This window comes from Carassius carassius, chromosome 11, assembly GCF_963082965.1.
Source record: "Carassius carassius chromosome 11, fCarCar2.1, whole genome shotgun sequence".
Classification (NCBI taxonomy): Eukaryota; Metazoa; Chordata; class Actinopteri; order Cypriniformes; family Cyprinidae; genus Carassius; species Carassius carassius.
The window spans coordinates 15,848,693-15,872,557 of NC_081765.1; the positions used below are offsets into that span (position 1 = coordinate 15,848,693).

Sequence of the window (23,865 nt, forward strand, 5' to 3'; positions counted from 1 at the left end):
TCAGGAATATTTTTTGAGTCCCAAAGGCTCAAGTCCAAGTCAAGTTTGAGTAAAAATGCATCCAAGTCAATGACAAGTCCAAGTCCATTAGAATTTGCACTCGAGTCCGAGTACCCTAACTCTAATTGTTACACATATTTAGCTGCACCAATCTTTTTCTTCTCCATGAGAAAGCCATTAGGAACAAGGTAATATGACATTGTTTTCAGTCAAAAAATGTAGTTCTTGATGATGTGGAATCATCAAGCATCTACCGTAACACATGATACTACCCTAGATGATGGGATTTCAATCAGGTTGTGGAAAGTGGCCTTTACTTTTGGGAGTTTGACAAATCGTGTGTGGCACAATAAGCATCTATCTGTCTGCACCAAAGCAAGAGTGTATGAAGCAAGTGTTCTCTGGATCCTGTTATATGGCGATGACTGCTGGACTACATACTGGTATCAAGAGAGTCGGGTAAGTTTCTTTCACACTAGATGCCTCAGGTTTATACATTTTTTTAAGACCTGAAGTGATAAAACGTCAAATTAATATCTGTTTAAAGTTACAAAAAGTGAACCAGTTTCCTCCCACCAAAAAACCATTAATCTCCGATGGTCTGGATAGTTACCAGATTGGCCACCTCCTGCATTCCCCATGCAATTCTGTACAGTGTACCTAAAGAGAGGTGCCTATACTGCTGGACAGCCCAAACTAATGTATAAATATGTTCTGAAAAGAGATGTGATAGATTTCAGCATACCAACCAACTCCTGGACCCAGGCAGTGAAAAAAAACATGCTGAATGGAGGGTTGATGTAAACATAGGAAAGGTACTAATAACCTCCAGCAACTAAAAGAACCTTGCTTGAAATCCAACTTACATACATGATCTATGCTATCCAATAAATGTTTGTGGCTTATTGTCACCTGCATTGTCACTTGCAACAGAAGCCCAAATTTATTTAACTACTCATGTAAATATTATCTACAACAATGACTTTCAAGACAGAATGTTTAGTGTTTTAGATGAATTATTTTATTAACATAAACTCTAGTACCAGGAGTCCATGATACGCCTCATGCTCATGAATCTCATGCCACCCATATTGCTGAAGCTCCTGTACTCTCCAGGCCTGAAGTACCACATCCTGCCTCTGTAGTGGGGCTGCTCATACATGAGCCAGTGGCCGTCCATAACATGGCAGGACTGGCAGTGAGGCATGCGATAACGGTCCATGATACTGTCACAGTCATCCATCATCTCGTACATCTGCCCCATGAAGTTCTCTCTCTCGTAGATCCTCATTCTGTAGGATCCCCTGTGCTGTAATGGAAGAAAAGTCAGTTATGTATAAATCAATCATGAAGAATCATAATCACATGTAACCATATATCTTCAGCAACTATCTAGGTCTGTCTCTCACAGATCATCATTCATCATCTATGTTGCTTTTCAAGCAATTTCATCATTTTATTTGATGGTTGAAATAAATTTAGGACTATTAAATAACTAAATTAAATAAGGACTATTAAGTAAATAAATAAATACTTCAACAGGTTCATGGAGCTCACCATGGGGATCATACGGCAGGACCTGATGCAGTTGCTCATTCCAAACATAGACATGTAGTCAGCATATTCGCCCCTCCTAAAGAAATACTGATTTCCCATGTAGTTGGGTTGATCGTACATCATCCAGCATCCACTGTGCACTCTGCAAGAGTGGCAGCGGCTCATGTAGGAGGAGAAATCGGCACAGTCGCTCATACAGTCATAAGAGCGACCCTGGAAGTTCCTGTCCTCATAAAAGGTGACCTAAAAAAAATCAAAATTAATATGTTATAAATGTTTTAACAAATCAAATAATTTTGGAGTTGAGCTGTGTGGAAATTGCTACTGGAACAAGGTTTACCTTCATGGTTGCGCTGGCTGATTTTCTGTACTTCCACAAAGGAGAAGCTGAAGCTGATTCTGCTTGTTGGCTGACTGCTCTCACCTGTGCTTTTATACTAGACCAAGACTAAAGACTACACAGCCTCTATTGTTATTCAATTCCTGACTGTGCAAGTTGGTTTAGGGGCTTTTCTAGTTAAAGCTTTGTAAGTAGTGTTTACATTGTTCAAACTATAGAATTTCTAAAGTGTATGTTGCTAAAATGAAAGACTATACTGTAAATGCTAAAATACAATAAAGAGCTTTCATTCTAAGAAATTGTTTTGTTCAAGATTTACAAATTCTGACTGTTTGGATTTGGTTTGATTTTGCTTTTTAGAATATGAAATGCAAAAAAAAAGTTACAAAATAGTTTTCATAGATTGTTTACAGATTGTTTGTTGTTTTACATTCAAACATTCTGGCTTTTTGGATTTGGATTGATAAATTTTTTATTGCCGTTTTTTTTTTTTTTTTCAAAATTATGCTTATAGATGTCTCCTTATGATTTCAGTCTCCATGTGAAATATTGGGAATGTAGAACACAATAAGGGAAGCACTCATATCCTTGAGAGGCCTGGGTGTATTATACAGTACACGGTATTTGTGCAGTCTAATTGTAGGGCCTGATTGCATGATAACTCATCTGATGTATATTATATAACTGGAAATCACTTACTTGATTTGGCAAGCTCTCATGTGAATGGTTGATTTAACACAATGTCTGTGCGTAAGAGAACTGTATATTCTTTTCTTTTTTTGCCCCAGCATGTTCTCTACAATCATTCTCAGAGACTACTGTGCCATTGTTAAATAATTTGTCATTTGTACCAATCTGTTATTGTGGTACAGTGGAAATGGGATGGTCTGTTTATTATTATGGTATGAATTTGTTTTGTATTATGAGAGGATGGCCTGTATTCTTACTGCAGTAGAAAATAACATAATAATTGCAAATAAATAAATAAATAAATATAAAAAATTAACCCTTTGACACATATAATTTGAAAATTCTAATTCAAAAAGACCGGACAATAAGTGTGTGGGCAATTTGGTTAGAAATATATTTGGCCTGAAATCATAGATATTTCGGTAACACTTTAAAATAACTTTAGTTTATAAATGATTAACAGATCATTAGTTATTATAAAGTCACAAAGCTAGAAATATGAGATAATATTATGGTAAATGTTTACTAATGAACTTACTAAACATTGCCTAATTTTTAACATATTACTATTTAATGTAAATTTAATTGCTTGAAAATGTCAGTAAATTTTCAGTTCATATGATCTTTATTTGTTGGTCTTTGTTTGTTGTGTAGACCTCTATTTACACATCTTAACAAATAATCTATTAATTATTTATTCATGTTTTTGCAGTATCCAATCTAAAGTGGAAACTATTTATCATTTGCAAATATTTATAAATGTTTACTTATCATTAATACCTTTATGAGCAGTCATCTCAATGGCAAAAAGTGTCCTGAAAGACCTGAATTTACCCTATTCACAAATCTTTACTAATAAAGTTCAAGTTGAGCTTTATTGTCATTCCCCTAACATTCCTCTTCCTAAACTTGAACAACTTGTCTCCTCAGTCCCCAGGCGTTTACAGACTGTTATAAAAAGAGGAGGAGGAGGCCACACAGTGCTAAACAACGGACTTGTCCCAACTTTTTTGAGATGTGTTGATGTCATGAAATTTAAAATCAAATAATTTCCCTTAAAATGATACATTTTCTCAGTTAAAACATTTGATACGTCATCTATGTTTTATTCTGAATAACATATTGAAATTTGAAACTTCCACATCATTGCCTTCTGACTTTATTCCAATTTGTACAGTGTCCCAACTTTTTTGGAATCAGGTTTGTATATATATATATATATTCAATGTTGTCGTCAACCCTTCCCCAAAAATCTCAAAGAATAATATTACAATTAAGTACCAGTAGTAGTTTAGGTAGAGATGTGTTGTGGTTGGTCTCAGACAAAGAAGGTTAACAGATTTATGACTAATGGAAGGTAATGAGAGATGACAAGAAGGGGTGTAATTCTACTGTATTACTATGAGATGAACTGTATAGACTTTCCATTGAGATATAGTCAATTAGTAGATTTTTTTTCAGGATGCAATATGTATGGAATTTTTTGATTTCCAGTTCATGAAGATATTTTTCTTGGCAATAGCTAGTGCCACTAGTAGTAACTGATTGTCTAAATTGATCGTGGATATATTGCCTAGCAAACAAAGTGAGGGAGAAATTGGGATGTGACATCCCATAGTGACGGATAGTGATTCAATTACCTTTTCCCAAAAAAATTTAATTGGTGTACAATACCAAATGGCATGAACATACATGTATGTGTCTGGGTTATTTTGGGTGCAATATGAGCATGTTTCTGAAGTGAATCCCACTTTAAATAATGAAATATGTGAAGTACTTTATACTTTATAAGTTTAAAGCAGGCATTTTCTGTCATAAAGTAGATATTTTTGCAGATTTGTTTCCAGAAATCGGCATCAGGAGCAATAGATAGGTCTGATTCCCATTTAGCATGTGGTAAACTTAATGTGTTGTCTGATTTTAATATTATTCTGTATATTTTGTGTTTTTAAAGTCAACCAGTTGGATGGGAGCATAGTTTGCTTTTTGGGTTTTAAATTAATTTCTTAATATGAAATTCGAATGATGTGACAGTTAGAGATTAAACTGTACAGAAATTGAAATCTACAGGCTAATACACACTACTCACAGTCACGCAATGCTGATGTTGTTAACATTAATGATTTGAGAATAAAGTGTAATAATAATTTGCAGGATTTAATGTGATAAGAGCTAATCGATTGTTAGATTAAATCACCATTGGTAGCGTGATTTGTTGTAATGCTCAGTTGGTCAAAACAAAGCATGGCAGACTTGTTACTTGTTCAGATGACAATATATGGTGAAAATTCTTATTTGGATCATGTATTCCAAGATGTAGGCTGGAATCTGTGATTACTAAGTACAGTGAATATCCACACCGGTGCAGTGACTGACAGCTAAACATTAACCTCAAAACAGATCCATCTGTGCTGGATCATAACCCATGCATGGAATATAATTCCGCAAGGAACTGCAATTCCAGGTTTTCAAACATAGATGGCAATAAAAAGGGGCAAATCTTACAGATTGCAGCTTTAATCATTTGTTCGTTTTTTCAGTAGCCAATCTAAAGTTGAAACTATTCATCATTTGTAATATCATCCAACATCCAATATCATTATTTACAAAGTTCTGTCATGAAACTCTTGATGGCGCAGGCTGATGGGTCCTTAACGTAACTGATGTCATTCTTGGCATTAAATGGCTTGTCACAAACTGACTGGTTCATGTTGCATATGGAGCCAATGAGCTTGCTGATTTATATTTTAAATGGCTGATTAGCATTTGATTGAGCATTACAGCACGCTTTCAGAGTTCCTCTGAAACTCAACAGCTAGAAAAGGGAACAGTCTTTTCTTCTCATTTCAGTGCAGTACTGTGTTCATCAGCCTTAAATTTCTAAATTTGCAAACATATAAGTCGTAAAACTATGCACAGGTATTCCAGAGAGGAGTAATTACTAAGCATATTGTATAACAGTCATTTAAAAAGAATAAATATATATATATATATATATATATATATATCATTATTGTCATATATATGTCATATTTAATTAATTGACATAATTAAGTCATAAGTGGCATCATTTACATGAATACTCTCCAATACAGGCATTTTAACATAACTAGTTGTTTATATAAGTGTATAGAAATAACAAGCAAAACAAGAACTTAATTCAGCATTCGCACACTGGCTGAGAGGCCCATTCTGTGCACGCGCTTTGGGTGTGTGAGCAAGAACCCCTCTGCTTTCAAGTACTGATAAGACTTTAAAACACCTGCGAATACTGACTGTCACTTTTATGACAATGCATCGGGTCAGTGGCAGTCCTATCAGTCCCTGGAGTCGGTTGGGCTCTGAAATATTTTTAGAGTCTCAAAGGCTCAAGTTCAAGTCAAGTCATGAGGAAACCATTATAACGTTCACTTATCTTGGATCTACCATGACACGCGATACTACCCTGGATGATGGGATTTCAGTCAGGTTGGGGAAAGTGGCCTCTACTTTTGGGAGTTTGAAAAATTGTGTGTGGCGGAATAAGCATATATCTGTCTGCCCCAAACGAAGAGTGTATGAAGCAAGTGTTCTTAGCATCCTCTTGTATGGAGATGAATGCTGGGCTACATACTGGTATCAAGAGAGTCGGCTAGGGGTCTTAAACACATGTTATCTCAGGTTTATGCTTGGTAAGACTTGGAGGTATAAAAAGTCAAATGAATATCTGTTCAAAGTAATAAAAAATTAACCAGTTCTCTCCTGCTTAAAATTCATTTATCTCGGATGGGCTGGTGATGTTACCAGATTGGCCCCCTCCCACATTCCCCATGCCTTTCTGTACAGTGTACCTAAAGAGAGTCGTCTGTACAGCTGGACTGCCCAAAAGGGGTGATGTACTGAAAAGAGATCTGATAAATTTCAGCATACCAACCAACTCCTGGACCCAGGTAGCGAAAAAACATGCTGAATGAAGGGTTGATCTAAACAAAGGAAAGGCTCAAGACCATGTTAATAACCTCCAGTAGCTAAAAGAACTTTGCCTGAAATCCAACTTACATACATGATCTATGCTATCCAATAAATGTCTGTGGCTTATTGTCACCTGCATTGTCACTTGCAACAGAAGCACGCCATTGATTTGACTACTCATGTAAATATTATTCACATCAATGATTTTCAAGACAGAATGTTTAGTGTTTTAGATGAATTATTTTATTAATATAAACTCTAGTACCAGGAGTCCATGATACGTCTCATGCTCATGAATCTCATGCCACCCATATTGCTGAAGCTCCTGTACTCTCCAGGCCTGAAGTACCACATCTTGCCTCTGTAGTGGGGCTGCTCATACATGAGCCAGTGGCCGTCCATCACATGGCAGGACTGGCAGTGAGGCATACGGTAACGGTCCATGATACTGTCACAGTCATCCATCATTTCGTACATCTGCCCCATGAAGTTCTCCCTCTCGTAGATCCTCGTTCTGTAGGATCCCCTGTGCTGTAATGGAAGAAAAGTCAGTTATGTATCAATCAGTCATGGAGAATCATAATTCCATGTATCTATCTAGGTCTGTCTCTCACAGATCATCATTCTGAAAGGATCTATGTTGCTTTTCAAGCTGAAAGATTTCATCATTTCATTTGATGGTTGAAATAAATTTAGGACTATTGTAAATAAATACATTTAACAGGTTCATGGAGCTCACCATAGGGATCATACGGCAGGACCTGATGCAGTTGCTCATTCCAAACATAGACATGTAGTCAGCATATTCTCCCCTCCTAAAGAAATACTGATTTCCCATGTAGTTGGGTTGATCGTACATCATCCAGCATCCACTGTGCACTCTGCAAGAGTGACAGCGGCTCATGTAGGAGGAGAAATCGGCACAGTCGCTCATACAGTCATAAGAGCGACCCTGGAAATTTCTTTCCTCATAAAAGGTGACCTGAAAATTAAAAATTAATATATTATAAGTGCTTTAACAAATCAAATAATTTTGGAGTTGAGCTGTGTGGAAATTGCTACTGGAACAAGGTTTACCTTCATGGTTGCGCTGGCTGATTTTCTGTACTTCCACAAAGGAGAAGCTGAAGCTGATTCTGCTTGTTGGCTGACTGCTCTCACCTGTGCTTTTATACTAGACCAAGACTAAAGACTACACAGCCTCTATTGTTATTCAATTCCTGACTGTGCAAGTTGGTTTAGTGGCTTTTCTAGTTAAAGCTTTGTAAGTAGTGTTTACATTGTTCAAACTATAGAATTTGTAAAGTGTATGTTGCTAAAATGAAAGACTATACTGTAAATGCTAAAATACAAAATAATGAGCTTTCATTCTATGAAATTGTTTTGTTCAATATTTACAAATTCTGACTGTGTGTATTTGGTTTGATTTTGCATTTTAGAATATGAAATGCTAAAAAACAAGAAAAAGAATTTTCATAGATTGTTTACAGATTGTTTGTTGTATCAGATTCAGACATCCTGGCTTTTTGGATTTATTTGTTTTTTTTATTGCCATTCATTTCAAAATGATGCTTATAGCTGTCACCTTATGATTTCAGTCTCCATGTGAAATATTCGGAATGTAGAACACAATAAGGGAAGCACTCATATCCTTGAGAGGCCTGGGTGTATTATACAGTACACTGTATTTGTGCAGTCTAATTGTAGGGCCTGATTGCATGATAACTCGTCTGATGCACATTATATAACTTGAAATCACTTACTTGATTTGGCATGCTCTCATTTGAATGGTTGATTTAACACAGTGTCTGTGAATGAGAGAACTGTATATTCTTTTTTCTCTCTTTTTTTTTTTTGCCCCAGCATGTTCTCTACAATCATTCTCAGAGACTATTGTGCCATTGTTAAATAAATCTTCATTCGCACCAATCTGTTATTGTGGTACAGAGGAAATGGGATGGTGTATTTATTATTATGCTATGCATTATTTGTATTATGAGAGTATGGCTTGTAATCTTACTGCAGTACAAAAGAACATAATAATTGTTAATTACTGTACAATTTTAAGCCTTTGACACAGAATTTTATAAATTCAAATCTGTATTTGCAATGTTCACACTGCTGGTGAAAGAACAGTTGTAATTTATATGTATAGTACCAGCAGGCTATAGTTAGATTTTATGTTGCAGAAGTTCAAAATATCATCATATTATGTTAACCACAGACTTGATTTTACTCATGAACTGAAAAACCCATTAGGGGAATCTCAGGGGACCCAGTGGTGAATTAAACCAAATTTAAGGTGGCACAGAGGCACTTCTGAAGTGGCATTCAGGCATCTTTACTGATTATAACATGTAAAAAGCAATTATATATCTGATAGGGACTGAGGTGGGTCTGAGCAGGCATAATTTAGTCTTTAGTCTTAGTGTTTTTTTAGGCATCGCGTCTTTACACTGAATTTTGAGCAGGCATGAACAGCCTTAGCTTGGCTCTGTAAAGATTTCTTTAGTCTTCCAGGTTTTGACTCTATATCATTGTTTTTAATGTATTTGTGGTCAAATAAATGCAGCTTTGGTGAGCATCTTTCACACACACAAAAATAAATAAACTTTGGAACTAGTGTATTTAGATCAAAAGGTGGGAAATTGTTTTGATTCAAACTGAATGCAATTTCAAAGGGCATCAATAGTGTCAGTACCTAAGATCATTGTGACAAATGGACCCTCTTTAGCTGTGATTTTGGTTATCATTGAAAGCTATATTTCAGTGACCCTTGTAAAAAGGATCCTGTGTCCATCACAATGATATTGTAATCTAGTCCATCAAAGTCTGTTGATCACTCACTGTAAGGGTTGTCAAAGGTCAGCTGCAGTAAGAGCTATCAGTGACATCCAGAGGAAACTGAGTCGTTTCTTATGGTCACCTTCTGACCCCTCATTAACCCTATCTCCTCTACTTAAAATAAACACCAAACTGTGTGTGTGTGTGTTTGCTAGTATTTTTGATTGAAAGAGACATCTGTGTATTGCGTATACACTAAAAGATTTCTCGCTTAACAGTGTAAAGTGAGGCCTCAGGTATTGGCTCTGCGCCTCAGAGAGAAATAACAGCTTTTCCTCAGCCCTGCAGAGAAATAGTGCCACATTAGAAACAGAGGAACCACAGCAATTTAAACAGCTTCGCTGCTCGGCGTAAATAAATCCATCAGCCATAAAGTCATCACTGTGTTTAAGATTACTCTTCACAGAAACTGCATTCCTCTCTTTTTTTTTCTGCAAACACATCAGAGATGCAGGGTCAGAGTATTAATTTAAACACCAATGTCTATAAATCATGAAAATAGTGTGACATTTATACCAAAGCAAGCAAATTTTATTTATATATCACTTTTCTAAACAAGTTAATGCAATTCAAAGTGCTTGACAAGGAAACAATAGAAACAGCAATTAATAAAATTAAAAGAACAATTAAAAAGTAAAATAAATTATTTCTAGAGGCCTTCTGCAAATTTTCAAATTGTGGTTGAACAGACACAAACACAGGAACACTGGGAGGAGACGACGCAGATTGGGAGACTTGGAATAATCGTTCAGGTAAGAAAGTTTAACATGAGCTATTAGTCCTTACGACAATGCAGACCAGACATTGTGTTTGTGTGCTCGGTGCATGGTGGACGAAGGACACAGATCACGTACTTGAGTAAAAGTACAGATACGTATAGTAAAATATTACTCCAGTAAAAGTAAAAGTACTCCTTTTTCCATTTTACTCAAGTGAAAGTACAAAAGTACTCCATTTTTTATGTACTTAAGTAAAAAAGTACTGAAAGATAGATGTTTGCAATTATAGTTATAAAGTTATATAAGTTATATAAGTTATATAAAGTTATATATAGTTATATAAGTTATAAAGGCTACTTAATTAAATGTTATATTAGCACATATTTTTATTTATAATCCTACTGTTCAAAATACCTGGGATTTTTTCCAAAATAACCACTATATGGAGTCAAGATATATTTTTGTTGTTGATATGGACTACGTTGATGAGAGTAATGTTCACTGTGAAGCTTACACTGTGATGTACCTGAGAGAAAACAGAGTTGACCATCTGATTTTCACCAGTAAGAACAAAGTATTTTAAAGTTTGTTGTTTTACAGAACATCACAGTTATATATGACATGATAATAAGGCCTGAAGTTAGGAAGAACATTTTAAAGAAAATATAATTATATTTTCATAATGATTTTTTCCTTCTCAAACCTTGTCTGTGGTGTAAAAACAGCCCTGGCCAAATGGGGTGCATCTCTTCCCACTTTGATAATTACTGTAGTTGCCATGTTCTGAACATCACATCCTTTCTTTTCTCCCCAGATGTTATCTATATATATATAGGTATATGTATATATTATTTATAAAAAATTACCTCAAGTTAGCACCAGCAAGCTTGTTAGCTAGAAAGTTGGCATCAGCTAACAATATTTACTTATTTTCAGTACGGTTATGAATAAACATTCATGTCTGTCTACTCGTCTATCCAAACAATATAACGTTACTGTTGATAAACAATATAAAAACAGATGTCACATAGGACATGATATCATTTTAATAAAACTGTTAATATTACCGCAGCGGGGAATTTGAACATGCATGAGTTATTTTATTTAAGCTGTTTTAGTTTAATGGTTAATTATTATTATTTTTTTAACCTAAAACACAGAGACGCTGATTGATGTGTCTGCATGTGTCGAGCATTTCAGTGGGCTTAAATAGATCACTCTTTACAGCGGATTTAGTTCCCAAACAACTGACAATTTTGACCTAAATATGATTATCAGTTACAATAATTAATCCTAAATTTCGACATTAATAACTTACTTTTAGCAACATCCAGGGCCGTAGCTGGGGTCAGTGGGGCCCCGGTGAAGGTTGTACCAGTGGGCTCTGTTTGATATGGTTTAATCTGTATGTTCATTCATTTTTATTTATTTGTGCTATTTACACAATGTTTAAGTTTTTTTTTCAAGTTTGTAGGTGTCAAGGTACAGAAACCGAATAATTAAATGTAAAATAGCACTGGATAGTCTTCAATGTAAAAATGAAATATACAATCAAATCAAAATTTATTCAGACACCTTCAACATCTCTCACATTATTACAGTTTATTTGCTATCACTTGTAAAATGGTTATAAAATATGACAAGAACTTAGAGTTAAACTGTGTCAGAACAAATTTGTCTTGATAATGTCATAACTTTGATAGAAATGTATTTAATGGATTACAATCAACCAAAACTACAGACAACTGTTACAATATTTACACAACTATCAATACTTTGTTGACCAATTACTGAGCAATGCTTTATTTTGTTCAGACTGTGGTGTGAAAAGGTTGCATTAGCAATTCAGGAAAAAAAAAAACATTAGCAATGCATGGTGCTTTATAAGGTGCTGAATAATTTTTGGTCCCAATTTTATATATAGATAGAGAGATAAAAACATTATATCTATATATTTCACTAGTAGTTCACTGTATGAAGATTATTTGGGTATAATATGTCACAGTTTGCTATACTCACTTACATAAATGCATTAGTGTCCTGTACCTACTAGTAAAATATACATATCAAAAATTATATCTGGAGTCTGAATATTTTTTGGTTTGACTGTGCATACATTTTTGTTAAAACTACAAAGTAATGCAATCAAGAGCAGTGAGTGAATTTTCTTTCACTTTCTTGGATTAACATTACAGCAGCTAGTAGCTAAATTAGGCGCGGTCACTTTAAGAGACGATGAACGCATCTTTTTCCTCAACGGTTTACTTTCACTTAAGAAATAACTGACAAATAACTGAAAAAAACTGATTTTTCGAGCATACTTTCCAAGGCGGGTATTTTTTATATTTTTTGTATGTATTTGTCGGCACAAGAGCAAAAAGAAGCAGTTTCGGTTTTCAAGTGTTTTGAGAGACGCCTCTCTCTGCGTGAGCCCTGAACACCAGAACACTGCGAGAACTGAATTGGGCTCTTTCACATCTGTTTGTTTGTTCAAACTGCGATTTGCATTTGTTCGTTCAGGTGCAGGAGGGAGTTCGAGGAGAACTTCGTAGAAGACAGCTCGGTTCACACCGAACACAGCGCGCGAGTGACCAGCTACTCTGTTAAGCTTGTTCGTGTCTTGTGTTTGGATGCTTTAATGTTTAAATCGACAAGTAGTAATTTAAAAACACGTGAAAATGACAAGCTTTCATTACGACGTGCAGCAGTGGCCCGTCAACTGTCCTGACTGAGCATCTCCCGGTTCTTACTTCTAAAGACTCGCACTAAACGGTTCATTTAAATCAGTGAGTGGTCGACTCCAGACAGCTGCAGTCGGATCATTCTAATTCGTAAACGAATCGTTTGGTGCGATTTGTGATCAGATTTAAAAGTTTATTTTGAAAAGACTCGTTCATGATGAATCAGACACCGCTTCTGCGTGTCGGAGCACGTGATATATTATAAGGAGTAACAATATGTTTTATGAAATGTAGTGAAGTTAAAAGTACGATCTTATGCTTTGGAATGTAGTGAAGTAAAAGTAAAAGTTACTCAAAATAAAACTACTCCAGTAAAGTACAGATACTTGAAAAATGTACTTAAGTACAGTAACGAAGTAAAGCTACTCCATTACTGTCCACCACTGGTGATTAGTGAATGATGGTCAGGTGCAGGTTATCAGAACTCCGGTTATTGGGATCGCTGATTGATTAGTGAAAGAGTCTGTTATTTCCGTGACACTTTGTTTGTTATTACACTATACAGGTCCTTCTAAAAAAATTGGCATATTGTGATAAAGTTCATTATTTTCCATAATGTAATGATAAAAATTAAACTTTCATATATTTTAGATTCATTGCACACCAACTGAAATATTTCAGGTCTTTTATTGTTTTAATACTGATGATTTTGGCATACAGCTCATGAAAACCCAAAATTCCTATCTCAAAAAATTAGCATATTTCATCCGACCAATAAAAGAAAAGTGTTTTTAATACAAAAAAGTCAACCTTCAAATAATTATGTTCAGTTATGCACTCAATACTTGGTCGGGAATCCTTTTGTAGAAATGACTGCTTCAATGCGGCGTGGCATGGAGGCAATCAGCCTGTGGCACTGCTGAGGTGTTATGGAAGCCCAGGATGCTTCGATAGCGGCCTTAAGCTCATCCAGAGTGTCGGGTCTTGCGTCTCTCAACTTTCTCTTCACAATATCCCACAGATTCTCTATGGGGTTCAGGTCAGGAGAGTTGGCAGGCCAATTGAGCACAGTAATACCATGGTTAGTAAACCATTTACCAGTGGTTTTGGCACTGTGAGCAAGTGCCAGGTCGTGCTGAAAAACGAAATCTTCATCTCCATAAAGCTTTTCAGCAGATGGAAGCATGAAGTGCTCCAAAATCTCCTGATAACTAGCTGCATTGACCCTGCCCTTGATAAAACACAGTGGACCAACACCAGCAGCTGACATGGCACCCCAGACCATCACTGACTGTGGGTACTTGACACTGGACTTCAGGCATTTTGGCATTTCCTTATCCCCAGTCTTCCTCCAGACTCTGGCACCTTGATTTCCGAATGACATGCAAAATTTGCTTTCATCCAAAAAAAGTACTTTGGACCACTGAGCAACAGTCCAGTGCTGCTTCTCTGTAGCCCAAAGTGGCTTGACCTGGGGAATGCGGCACCTGTAGCCCATTTCCTGCACACGCCTGTGCACGGTGGCTCTGGATGTTTCTACTCCAGACTCAGTCCACTGTTTCCGCAGGTCCCCCAAGGTCTGGAATCGGTCCTTCTCCACAATCTTCCTCAGGGTCCGGTCACCTCTTCTCGTTGTGCAGCATTTTTTGCCACACTTTTTCCTTCCCACAGACTTCCCAATGAGGTGCCTTGATACAGCACTCTGGGAACAGCCTATTCGTTCAGAAATTTCTTTCTGTGTCTTACCCTCTCGCTTGAGGGTGTCAATGATGGCCTTCTGGACAGCAGTCAGGTCGGCATTCTTACCCATGATTGCGGTTTTGAGTAATGAACCAGGCTGGGAGTTTTTAAAAGCCTCAGGAATCTTTTGCAGGTGTTTAGAGTTAATTAGTTGATTCAGATGATTAGGTTAATAGCTCGTTTAGAGAACCTTTTCATGATATGCTAATTTTTTGAGATTTTGTGTTTTCATGAGCTGTATGCCAAAATCATCAGTATTAAAACAATAAAAGACCTGAAATATTTCAGTTGGTGTGCAATGAATCTAAAATATATGAAAGTTAAATTTTTATCATTACATTATGGAAAATAATGAACTTTATCACAATATGCTAATTTTTTAGGACCTGTATTTGTTTGTATGTAATAATTTTTAATATATTTTATTTATTTATTTATTATTCATTTATAATTATTTAAAAAGTACTTAAATTAATAATTTAATACAATTCAACACACAAATTTGATATTCAAAGTCTGTAAAAATTTTTTTTTAAAAATAATAGATGTAATTATTGTAAATCAATCATTAGTTTTAGAATTCGATTGTGATTCCCAGAATCAGCATCAATTACTTTCTTCCCTTCCAGGACAATAAATGTGTGGGCAAGTGTCACAGTTCATGGATCCGTGTATTCGTTCTGCATTTCTGTTTCTCGTTACCTGTCTGATTGCTCGTTTAGCGTTGCTCCGGCAACTGTGGGGCTGATGAGTTAATCAGCGTGGCTGCACCTGACGCATGTTCTGTCCTGTCCTTATCTGTCTTTTGTTTGGTACTGCATGTTGTCAGATCATTGTTTGAGTTTGTCCGTGCCTGTCTTTCTCTCCAGTCCTCAGAGTCTTGTCTCCAGTGTACTTCACCGTTGGTTACCGGGGATTCTCTCTGAGTTGGACCGGGTCAGTGACTCGCAGTCTCCGTGTTACAGAGACTGCTCACCTGCTCACCTTCTCACCTGCTCACCAGCTCACTAGCTCACCTGTTCATGCTCCACACATCTTGCTTGTTGATGTTGTTTCAATAAACTGTATTACATTTGCAAGTGGATTTTGTGTATCATTGCGTGACAGAACGATCTGACCAAAATGGATTCAGCAAGTGTTGTGGAACTGAGAGAAATTCTCGCCAGCAGCAATGGTCATTTTGCACAGCAGGAGGAGCAAATCATGGCTACCGGTCGTGCGGTACAGGCACTTGTTACGCAGGTCTCCGATCTAACCACTCAGGTCAGACAATTAAAGCCTGAACCTGCCCAGCAGCCCACTGCGCTCAATCCCCTGACTGTTTCACTGAAGGATTTCATCAACCGGCGTGTTGAGCCCTGTCTACCACCTCCGACTGTCTACTCCGGTGAGCCCTTGTTATGTTGTTCATTCTTGACTACATGTTCTCTTCACATTGCTCTCCAGCCTTCGTCTTTTCCCACATATGAATCCAAAGTGGCGTTTGTCATCACTCTGCTGTCTGGACGAGCGACTCTCTGGGGAACAACGGTGTGGGAACAAGGGCACCATTGTTGTTCCCCTTTCCAATTATTTTCAGAGGAGCTCAGGAAAGTGTTTGATCGGGCTGCATCTGGCAGGGAGTTGGGTGAATGAATTGACTGAGTTATGTCAAGGAGATCGATCAGTTACAGATTACACCACTGCGTTTGGCACATTGACAGCGGAATGTAAATGGAACCAGGAAGCGCAGTGGGACATGTTTAGGCATGGGTTGGCCGACCGGATAGTTAACGAAATTTACACACTGGAATTACCCACTTCACTTGACGGATTGATCGATCTGGCCATCCAAGTGGACACTAGATTTCATCAACATGAACAGTTCTATGGTGTGGCAGAGAAAACAACCATTCATCATTTCAATCCTGAACCCACGCAGGTGGGCAGAGCTCACCTTTCTCGAGAGGAGAAGGAGAGGAGCAGAAACCAGGGGCTGTGCCTATACTGTGGTGCCGCGTGTCACATCGCAGTGCAGTGCCCAGTAAAAACCAGAGCCCATCAGTAAGAAGGAGGCTACTGATGGCCGGAGTCACCATTCAAAACTCCTCTTCCATGGTAACTGTGCTCCCGGTTCAATTACGGAGGGGCCGGGACACTTTCACTTGTAAAGCCCTGGTGGACTCTGGCGCAGAGGGCAGTTTTTTGGAATGTGGGACAGCGATAGGTTGGGCATTCCGGCGGTCCCACTTAATCCACCCATCTCAGTCAGTGCCCCTTGTGATAAGTCGCTTCCACCCATCACCCATGCCGATGAGTCTTATCACTTCGGGCAACCACACTGAGACTTTATTTTTATTTGACTGATTCCCCTTTGGCTCCTGTGGTTTTGGGTCACCACTGGCTAGCGTTACACAACCCCAATATAAACTGGCATCAGAGCACAGTCTGATCCTGGAGTGAATATTTTCATGCGTTTGTTGTCTGCTTGCTCTTTTGTGTCTTGTTCTGTGTTACAGGATGAACATGTGGATCTGTCAAAGGTGCCCGCTGAGAATCTTGACCTGAAGGGAGTGTTCAGTAAGTCCTGGGCTGCTTCTCTTCCTCTGCATTACCCTTATGATTGTGCAATAGATTTATTGTCAGGTACGTCTCCGCATAAAGGCAGATTATACTCCCTTTCCTTACTGGAAAGGGAGGCCATGGAGAAATATATTTCTGATTCTCTGGCAGGCAGGATCATCAGATTTTTCTTTATGGAAAAGAAAGATGGTCCCCTGCGTCCTTGTATCGACTATAGGGGGTTGAATAGTATCACGGTAAAGAATACCTATCCTTTGCCATTGGTGTCTTCAGCCTTCGAGAGTCTGCAGGGTGCTTCCTTTTTACAAAGTTGGATCTTTGCAGTGCCTATCATTTGGTTCACATAAAGGAGGGGGATGAATCTTCGTTAACGAACATTTGTTATGTGACTAAGACGAGACGTTGACGAGCTAAAAATAATATCTGATGCCAAATTATCACGAAATTTATGGCGCGTTTTCGTTAACTAGACGAGACTGGACTTTAATGTTATTTGAGGACTACTGGACATTCAAAATGCATCCTATTGTCCTTCAAAATGTGCGTCCCTGTCATTGGATTGTGATCGGATAAGGGCCGTTCATATATCTATTCTCAGTATGGCAGCCGCAGTGGATGGATAGACAAAAAAAAAGCGAACTAGCGATCTGAAACAATGGCCTCAGCAGCCAAAGTGGTAGGGGTAAGGTAACCAGATGTCCCGTTTTTCCCGGGAGTCACAATTCGTTGATGATAAATTTAAAGTTAGTGAAGGTGGGATAGGCGAAATCACACTAATAGAAGTGCTCTCTCTCTCTCTCTCGTGTGTGCGCACGCTCCACTTCCTCAGTTCTCATATACAGCGCGCGATCAGTTCTCAGCACTCAAATACACACAGCAGTCCAAATGTTTATCGTGTAGAGTACCTCATGTAAATACAGTAGGTTATGGATTAATTGAAGGTGAACAGGTGGGTGAAAACTGAACAGGACAGCATTCCAAATTAAATACCTATCTGTCATTAATGTTAACCAACAAAAGATGTTAAATAAATGTATACATGTTAAGTAAAACCTACTTTATCTGAAACAAGTTTAATTTGTATCTCTATTGTATTTGTCTAATTGTGCTTCTTTAAATATATATAATAATTTTATAAGTTACACTGTCACTGTCACTTGCAACAGAAGAACGCCATTGAATTAACTACTCATGTAAATATTATTCACATCAATGATTTTCAAGACAGAATGTTTAGTGTTTTAAAGGAATTCTTTTATTAATATAAACCCTAGTACCAGGAGTCCATGATGCGTCTCATGCTCATGAATCTCATGCCACCCATATTGCTGAAGCTTCTGTACTCTCCAGGCCTGAAGTACCACATCCTGCCTCTGTAGTGAGGCTGCTCATACATGAGCCAGTGGCCGTCCATCACATGGCAGGACTGGCAGTGAGGCATACGATAACGGTCCATGATACTGTCACAGTCATCCATCATTTCATACATCTGACCCATGAAGTTCTCCCTCTCATAGATCCTCATTCTGTAGGATCCCCTGTGCTGTAATGGAAGAAAAGTCAGTTATGTATAAATCAATCATGAAGAATCATAATCACATGTAACCATATATCTTCAGCAACTATTTAGGTCTGTCTTTCACAGATCATCATTCTGAAAAGATCTATGTTGCTTTTCAAGCAATTTCATGATTTCATTTGATGGTTGAAATAAATCTAGGACTATTGTAAATAAATAAATACTTCAACAGGTTCATGGAGCTCACCATAGGGATCATACGACAGGACCTGATGCAGTTGCTCATTCCAAACATAGACATGTAGTCAGCATATTCGCCCCTCCTAAAGAAATACTGATTTCCCATGTAGTTGGGTTGATCGTACATCATCCAGCATCCACTGTGCACTCTGCAAGAGTGACAGCGGCTCATGTAGGAGGAGAAATCGGCACAGTCGCTCATACAGTCATAAGAGCGACCCTGGAAGTTCCTGTCCTCATAAAAGGTGACCTAAAAATTCAAAATTAATGTGTTATAAATGTTTCAACAAATCAAATAATTTTGGAGTTTAGCTTTGTGGAAATTGCTACTGGAACAAGGTTTACCTTCATGGTTGCGCTGGCTGATTCTCAGTATTTCCACAAAGGAGAAGCTGAAGCTGATTCTGCTTGTTGGCTGACTGCTCTCACCTGTGCTTTTATACTAGACCAAGACTAAAGACTACACAGCCTCTATTGTTATTCAATTCCTGACTGTGCAAGTTGGTTTAGAGGCAATTCTAGTTAAAGCTTTGTATGTACTGTTTAAATAGTTCAAACTATAGAATTTCTAAAGTGTATGTTGCTAAAATGGAAGACTATACTGTACATGCTAAAATACAAAATAATGAGCTTTTTTTTTAAGATTTACAAATTCTGAATGTTTGGATTTGGTTTGATTTTGCTTTTTAGAATATGAAATGCTAAAATAAAATAAAAAAATGAGTCACAAAAAAATTTCATAGATTTTTTACAGATTGTTTGTTGCTTCAGATTCAGACATTTTGATTATTTGGATTTGGATTGATTTGTTTTTATTGGCATTCATTTCAAAGTTTCCTTATGATTTAACTCTCTATGTGAAACATTGGTAATGTATAACTCAATAAGGGGAAGCAATCTTGTGTGGCCTGGCTGTATTATACAGTACACTGTATTTGTGCAGTCTAATTGTAGGGCCTGATTGCGTGATAACTCGTCTGATGCATATTATATAACCGGAAATCACTTACTTGATTTGGCAAGCTCTCATGTGAATGGTTGACTTAACACAGTGTCTATGAGTGACAGGAACTGTATATTATCTCTTTTTTCCTTTTTTTGGTACCAGAATGTTCTCTACAATCATTCTATGAGACTACTGTGCCATTGTTAAATAATTCCTCATTCGCACTAATCTGTTATTGTAGTAGAGTGGAAATGGGATGGTCTATTTATTTAATATGGGATACATTCTTTGTATTAAGAGAGGATGGCCTGTAATCTTACTGCAGTACAAAAAAAAAAAAAAAAAATAATAATTGTTAATTATTTTACAATTCTTAATCCTTCGACACATAGCATTTGAAAATGTTCACACTCTGCTGGGGACCCAGAGAGAACAGTTGTAATTTATACTGTACGTATAGTACCAGCAGGCTTTATTTACATTTTATGTTGCAGAAGCTCAAAGAAGAAGTACTAGGGTAGAAAAATGTAAAAAAATAATAATAATTCAAACATTAATGTCTAAAAATCATTGAAATAGTGTGACATTTATAACAAAGACTGTATTATATAACTACCGTATTTATTAAATTATTTCTTGAGGCCTTCTGCAAATTTTCAAATTGTGGTTGAACATACACAAACACAGTGATAACTACTGTATATATTCCACTCCTTCTAGAAGCCTTCTGCAAATTTTCACATACTTAAGCATTCTCAGATAGGTTTTTTTATTTATTTATTTATTTTTGCTCTAGTAATGTTTCTTTGTTTATTACTTTATATTTGCTTATATGTTTAGAAGCTACATTTAGTAACAGTAGTTCAAGTTTCATTTATAATTAATTTGTAATTATTAAAAAAATCACTTAAATTAGTAATTTAATCAAATTTAACACACAAAATTGATATTCAAAGACTGTAAACAAAAATAATTATATAAAAATATAATATAAATTTTTTTTTAATTGTAAATCAATACTTGTTTTAGAATTGGATTGTGATTCCCAGAATCAGCATCAAATCCTTTCTCTCCTTCCAGGACAATAAATGTGTGGGCAAGTTGGTTAGAAATATATTTGGTCTGATATCATAGATATTTCGTAACACTTTATAATAACTTTAATTTATGAATCAATAAACATTGTATAAACTTTGTATAATGCTTAACAGAACATTAGTTAATATATATTCACATAGCTAGAAAGATGAGATAATATTCTTGTAAATGTTTTCTAATGAACTTACTAAACATTACCTAATGAATAACATTTGATTATTTAGTGTAAATTGAAATGGTTACAAATGTCATTACATTTTTAGTTGATATGATCTTTAGTTGTTGGTCTTTGTTGTTTAGTCCTCTATTTACACATCTTAACAAATAATCTATTAATTATTTGTTCATGTTTTTGTAGTATCCAAACTAAAGTGGAAACTATTCATCATTTTTAAATGTTTATAAATGTTTACTAATCATTAATACCTTTATGAGCAGTTATCTCAATGGCAAAAAAGTGTCCCGAAAGACCTGAATTTACCCTATTCACACATCTTTACTAATCATTTATTAATATTTTTTTCATGTTTTTGCAGTAGCCAATCTAAAGTTGAAACTATTCATAATTTGTAAATGTTTATAAATTAGTAAATTATTACTAATCATTTCAATTCAATTCAAGTTTATTTGTATAGCGCTTTTTACGATACAAATCATTGCAAAGCAACTTTACAAAAAATAAAGTTTCTACAATATTTAGTAGTAGCTTATCAGTGGTGACTGTCAGTTTATGTGAATATGACAGACATTTTCAGAAAACTTGACAAGACCTAGTCAACTACACGATGAACACTATTAACAGCAATTATTATATGATGCAATCACACTTGTAGCAGTATTTGTTAGTTCTGTTTGTTGTTTCAGGGTTAGCATCATCTGAGGCCCTTTGAGGGGTTTTGTAACGACTGGAACACAGGAGACGAGAGATCCAAGAGTAGTGTGAGTTTTATTGGGTAATCCAAAATCAGAATCAAAACAAGCAGGGGTCATGGTGCCTATGGGGAAGTGAGACCACTAGTTGAGACCCAGGGAAACACAGACCAGAGACCGTGACATTACCCCCTCCTCTACGGAGCAGCAACCAGATGCTCCACCCGAACATAAGAACAACCCAAGTAACACAGAGACCAGAAGGGACGTGGACCGGCGGAGGACCAGGGGGAGGGACGGAGGGCCAGGTAATAGAGGGAAACAGAGACAGGAAGTGCAAAAAACAAAAACACAGAGACCAGGAGGGAGGTGGACCGCTGGAGGACCAGGGGGAGGGACGGAGGGCCAGGTAATAAAGGATAACAGAGACAGGAAGTGCAAAAAACTAAAACAAAACAACAACAAGAAGACCAGAAGGAAGGTGGACCGGCGGAGGACCAGGGGGAGAGACGGAGGGCCAGGTCCATAGAGGGAAACAGAGAGAAAACAAAAAAACGAAACAACAAAAACCCAGGAGAGAACAGAAAGTTCAGGGGCCCAGGGCTGAACCGACAGGGCAGGAATCCAGGGTGGAGCAAGGTGGAACTGGAGCCATGCGGTCGAGACAGAAGCCCAGCAGGGCAGCGCAGAAGACCACCACATTTGTGCGGTCGAGACAGAAGCCCACCAGGGGTGCAGAAGACCACCACATCCATGCGGTCAAGACAGAAGCCCACCAGGGCAGCGCAGAAGACCACCACAGCTGTGCGGTCGAGACAGAAGCCCACCAGGGCGGCGCATTAGACCACCACAGCCGTGCGGTTGGGACAGAAGCCCACCAGGGCGCCGCAGAAGACCACCACAGCCGTGCGGTCGGGACAGAAGCCCACCAGGGCACCGCAGAAGACCACCACAGCCGTGCGGTCGGGACAGAAACCCACCAGGGCGGCACCGAAGACCACCACAGTGGGATCGATGACACAGGAGAGCAAGTCTGGTTAGGCAAGTCTGAAACCGAGAACATGAACAGGTTAAGGGTGGCCTCCGTGGCCACGACAGGATAAGTCGAGCGCTCAGTGAGTTCGGCTGAGTCGTTACGAGGCTCTGGAAGTTCTGCAGAGACGACGAGAGGCTCTGGTAGTTCAGCAGAGACTTGGAGAGGCTCTGGTATTTCAGCAGAGACGTGGAGAGGCTCTGGTAGTTCAGCAGAGACGTGGAGAGGCTCTGGTAGTTCAGCAGAGACGAGGAGAGACACTGGTAGTTCAGCAGAGACGTGGAGAGACACTGGTAGTTCAGCAGAGACATGGAGAGACTCTGGTAGATCCGTGGTGTTTTGACTGGATTCAGGAAGATCAATGGTGACTTGACTCTGCTCATGAAGATCATTTGTGACCTGACTCTGCTCATGAAGATCATTTGTGACCTGACTCTGCTCATGAAGATCAATTGTGACTGGCATTTGCCCATGAAGATAGTCGGTGACTTGACTTTGCCCATGAAGAACACTGTTGACTTGACTTTGCCCATGAAGAAATCTGGTGACTTGACTTTGCCCATGAAGATCATTGGTGACTTGACTCTGGAGTGTAAACGGTGATCTGACCCTACTCTGGAGTGTAAACGGTAACCTGACCCGACTCTGGGGGGTCAACGGGAACCTGACCCGACTCTGGGGGGTCAACGGGAACCGGACTCGACTCTGGAGGGTCAACGTGAACCTGATTCGACTCTGGAGGGTCAACTGTGGCTGTCATCTTGTGCAGAGGTGCTGGACAGGCGGCCATCTTGTGCCATGCCTCCTGGCCGGCGGCCATCTTGTGCAGTTGTGCTGGGCTGGTGGCCATCTTGTGCAGTGGCGCTGGACTGGCGGCCACCTTGTGCTGTGGCGCTGGGCTTGCGGCCATCTTGCGCAGTGGCGCTGGGCTGGCGGCCATCTTGCGCTGTGGCACTGGGCTGGCGACCACCTTGTGCTGTGGCGCTGGGCTGGCGGCCATATTGTCAAATCTTCTAGGATGATCTAGAGTCGGCCATCCCACCGGGAGAGACAGGTGTGGCTGGGGTATCCCACT

At 38.2% G+C, this 23,865-nt stretch overlaps 3 protein-coding genes across 3 annotated transcripts; all 3 read right to left on the reverse strand.

Moving 5' to 3' along the window:
- Window positions 1-998: 998 nt before the first annotated feature.
- LOC132152868 (gamma-crystallin M2) lies at window positions 999-2,033 on the reverse strand. The gene is made up of 3 exons (XM_059561806.1): window positions 1,898-2,033; window positions 1,558-1,800; window positions 999-1,309 (listed from the first exon to the last, which is right to left on the reverse strand). The coding sequence occupies exons 1-3, from the start codon at window positions 1,901-1,903 to the stop codon at window positions 1,037-1,039; spliced, it is 522 nt and encodes a 173-aa protein (XP_059417789.1). The 5' UTR covers window positions 1,904-2,033; the 3' UTR covers window positions 999-1,036.
- A 4,725-nt stretch (window positions 2,034-6,758) lies between these two features.
- On the reverse strand, window positions 6,759-7,683 carry LOC132152869 (gamma-crystallin M2-like). Its single transcript, XM_059561807.1, has 3 exons — window positions 7,616-7,683; window positions 7,278-7,520; window positions 6,759-7,069 (listed from the first exon to the last, which is right to left on the reverse strand). Exons 1-3 carry the CDS (start codon window positions 7,619-7,621, stop codon window positions 6,797-6,799), a joined length of 522 nt encoding a protein of 173 aa, XP_059417790.1. The 5' UTR covers window positions 7,622-7,683; the 3' UTR covers window positions 6,759-6,796.
- Window positions 7,684-18,316: 10,633 nt separating this feature from the next.
- Window positions 18,317-19,324, reverse strand: LOC132152866 (gamma-crystallin M2). The gene is made up of 3 exons (XM_059561803.1): window positions 19,189-19,324; window positions 18,851-19,093; window positions 18,317-18,627 (listed from the first exon to the last, which is right to left on the reverse strand). Exons 1-3 carry the CDS (start codon window positions 19,192-19,194, stop codon window positions 18,355-18,357), a joined length of 522 nt encoding a protein of 173 aa, XP_059417786.1. The 5' UTR covers window positions 19,195-19,324; the 3' UTR covers window positions 18,317-18,354.
- Between the last annotated feature and the right edge of the window lie 4,541 nt (window positions 19,325-23,865).